This window comes from Hypomesus nipponensis, chromosome 12, assembly GCF_054491055.1.
Source record: "Hypomesus nipponensis isolate SF chromosome 12, ASM5449105v1, whole genome shotgun sequence".
Taxonomy (NCBI): domain Eukaryota; kingdom Metazoa; phylum Chordata; class Actinopteri; order Osmeriformes; family Osmeridae; genus Hypomesus; species Hypomesus nipponensis.
Window position 1 is genome coordinate 8,768,035 of NC_140372.1, and position 2,444 is coordinate 8,770,478.

The following is a 2,444-nucleotide window of genomic DNA, read 5'->3' on the forward strand; positions in this document are numbered from 1 at the left end:
CAGTCTTGTTCTGTCCACGTACCAAATCAAACGCAATCATTTGGAGGAGGCTTTTTTCTACTCGACATAAGACCTGTTTGATGTGACAATGTCATGGCAAAGACTTCTATGGATGTCGTTCACGACGTCTACCCTGCATATGTCAGAATGTTATTCCCCCAAAACAGTGCCGGGACGCAAACACAGTCATTTGTTAGGATTTATAATTTTTGAGAGTACCATATAAAACATAACGTTTTATCATAGCAACAGTTGGCACATATTGACGGTTAAGTCCGTCCATTTGTTGGTAAAAGTACCATACATTCAAAGTTCTGAGGAGAAACATCGGATTCAGGACCATGGAGAGTTCTCCTCTCCTCTATCCAGCTCCGAATGACATATAGAAATGTATTACCCCAAAACATGAACGCACATAAGCTATCACTGAAACTCATAGCCTATCGCCTGGACCACACACAGTCTACAGTTTCCCGAAAACCACATAGAAGGTACAATCAGAATACTCTTTTTTTATACAGCATGCAGTAAATTATACTATCCCTTTCTCCCAGACCCTGTCTTCAGTGTCAGATTCCCAAAGATTGGATTTACATAAATAATGACATGTCTTTAAAGAGGCGAGGCAAGGGTCCAACCGGTGAGAGGCCTGCAGGCCTCTTATTTCCACCGGGCCCGGTCTATGATATAAACACCTCGCGCCTCTGACCGCGGTCTACCAACCGGGTTTACATTCAGTCCCGCTTTATCAACCAGCAGGATTGGTGTCTGCGCCCGTAAACTTTTGTCCCAATATAAGCTTAATGATTTATTTACTTTTGCTCCCTCCTAACGATCCAGGTCTGTAATACGTCTCCCTTCACCCTCCTTTTCCTTCTCTTTCTCCTTCTCCCTCTCCCTAGATCCTCCCTCGTTCTTCAGATCTTGGAACACCTCGGTGAAGTAGTGCGGGTCGGCGTTGATGCGAAGCATCGGCCCACTCATCTTATCGATAAGCCCCAGGGCTCGATCCCAAAACGCTTCGCGACTGGACTCCACCAAGAATGGCTTGAGGGGGTAGGAAATCTCGTTACCCATGTAGGAGTATGCCAGGTACAAGCAGGTGAGAAAGGTGGCCTGGAGCTCATATTCCGAAGCCGTGTCTTCCTCTACGGCTTCCCGGCACAGCAGATACACAAAGACCAGGTTCGCTGGGGAGATAAATCCCTGGTCCTGCCAGCCCTGGACAAGCAGAGCCCGGTCCACGTTTCTGAACCACAGGATGATCTCGTTCGGGGAAAGCTCTTTGAGTTTAAAGCAGCGGCGGCACATGAAGTCTGAGAGGCAGCGGAGGAGCTCTCCTGTGGAAGCCTGGAGGATGGAGGGCAAGTCATTAGAAACACTGGACATTAGATCAAATCACATCCATGCAAACAAGCACTCATACACACACCACCTACCTGTACCACCACCCGCCGAGGAGAGAGTAGAGGCCGACCGTTCTGTGTTTGACGACGGTTTTGGTCTGGAACGGTGGGCACAGGGACGGCGATGGGTCCTTGCTTTGGCCCAGGTTTATGGTCATTTATCCCTTTTGTTAAGGATTTCTTAAGGTTGTCAGTGTTGAGCTGATCTACCAACGGGTCTGGTCGGGCCTGGCTCGTTGGGGGGTTCGGATTCACCTTTTTTGCGCTTTTCTTTTTTGCGGAGGTAGCGACCAACCGCTTCCATGTCAGCGCGTGGAGCAGCACGGAGTGACGTTTCTTTAAGCTTTTCTCAGGTTTACCGCCGGTCGCAAGGTCCAATTTTTCATCGACACATACACCCCCCTTCCGCGAGCTCGGCGACAGCGACAGAATCGTGCCCATGACTGCAGCGCTCGACCCAGAACACACCGGCGGCACTCCAAGCTCCCTGGTTTGGTCCTGTGCTGGTGTTTCAGAGCGTCACGCACTCAGATCCATTGACCGTGGGAAGGATGCGCGTGTGTGTGAGCGCGTGAAAATTCCTCCAATAACTCTTTCTCTCTGCCTCTCTCTCGCTCCCTCTCACTCGCTCTCTCTCCCCTACTCAGACACTCAGCCACTCCTTCTGTCGCAGCCCGGTGCGCGCAGACGCACGCGGCTGATGGAATGGTTAGGCTACTGTGGGCGTGAGAGATGCTGCGGGTCTAAATTCAGAAAGGGGTGCTGCAACAAGCGACCTATCAGCGCATACTCAGTGTTCCTGATGGACAGCTTCCATTACCAATGATTCTTGACCCTCTTAGTGTCACCGGGGTTGTTTTCACACAAGAGATTTTCCATGGTGATATAGAGGAAAGCAATAAATTGTGAGCGGAGGAGTTTCTATCCTCCTTGGTAAACTAGTCTCGTCTCTATCCCTGGAACACATACACACTTACGACATAAAGGATATTGAATATTTAGATCAAGGAAGTGACAATGGACAGTGATGGGACTAAC

At 49.6% G+C, this 2,444-nt stretch overlaps 1 protein-coding gene across 1 annotated transcript; it reads right to left on the bottom strand.

Moving 5' to 3' along the window:
• Positions 1–828: 828 nt before the first annotated feature.
• cdk5r2a (cyclin dependent kinase 5, regulatory subunit 2a (p39)) lies at positions 829–1,847 on the bottom strand. Its single transcript, XM_084668185.1, has 2 exons — positions 1,440–1,847; positions 829–1,350 (listed from the first exon to the last, which is right to left on the bottom strand). Exons 1-2 carry the CDS (start codon positions 1,845–1,847, stop codon positions 829–831), a joined length of 930 nt encoding a protein of 309 aa, XP_084524311.1.
• Between the last annotated feature and the right edge of the window lie 597 nt (positions 1,848–2,444).

Excerpts from the sequence above, each read along its gene's own strand:
- cdk5r2a (XM_084668185.1), bottom strand. The coding sequence starts at position 1,847 with ATGGGCACGATTCTGTCGCTGTCGCCGAGCTCGCGGAAGGGGGGTGTA. Across the intron at positions 1,351-1,439 it reads CTCGGCGGGTGGTGGTACAG|GCTTCCACAGGAGAGCTCCT; the intron begins GTAGGTGGTGTG and ends TCCATCCTCCAG.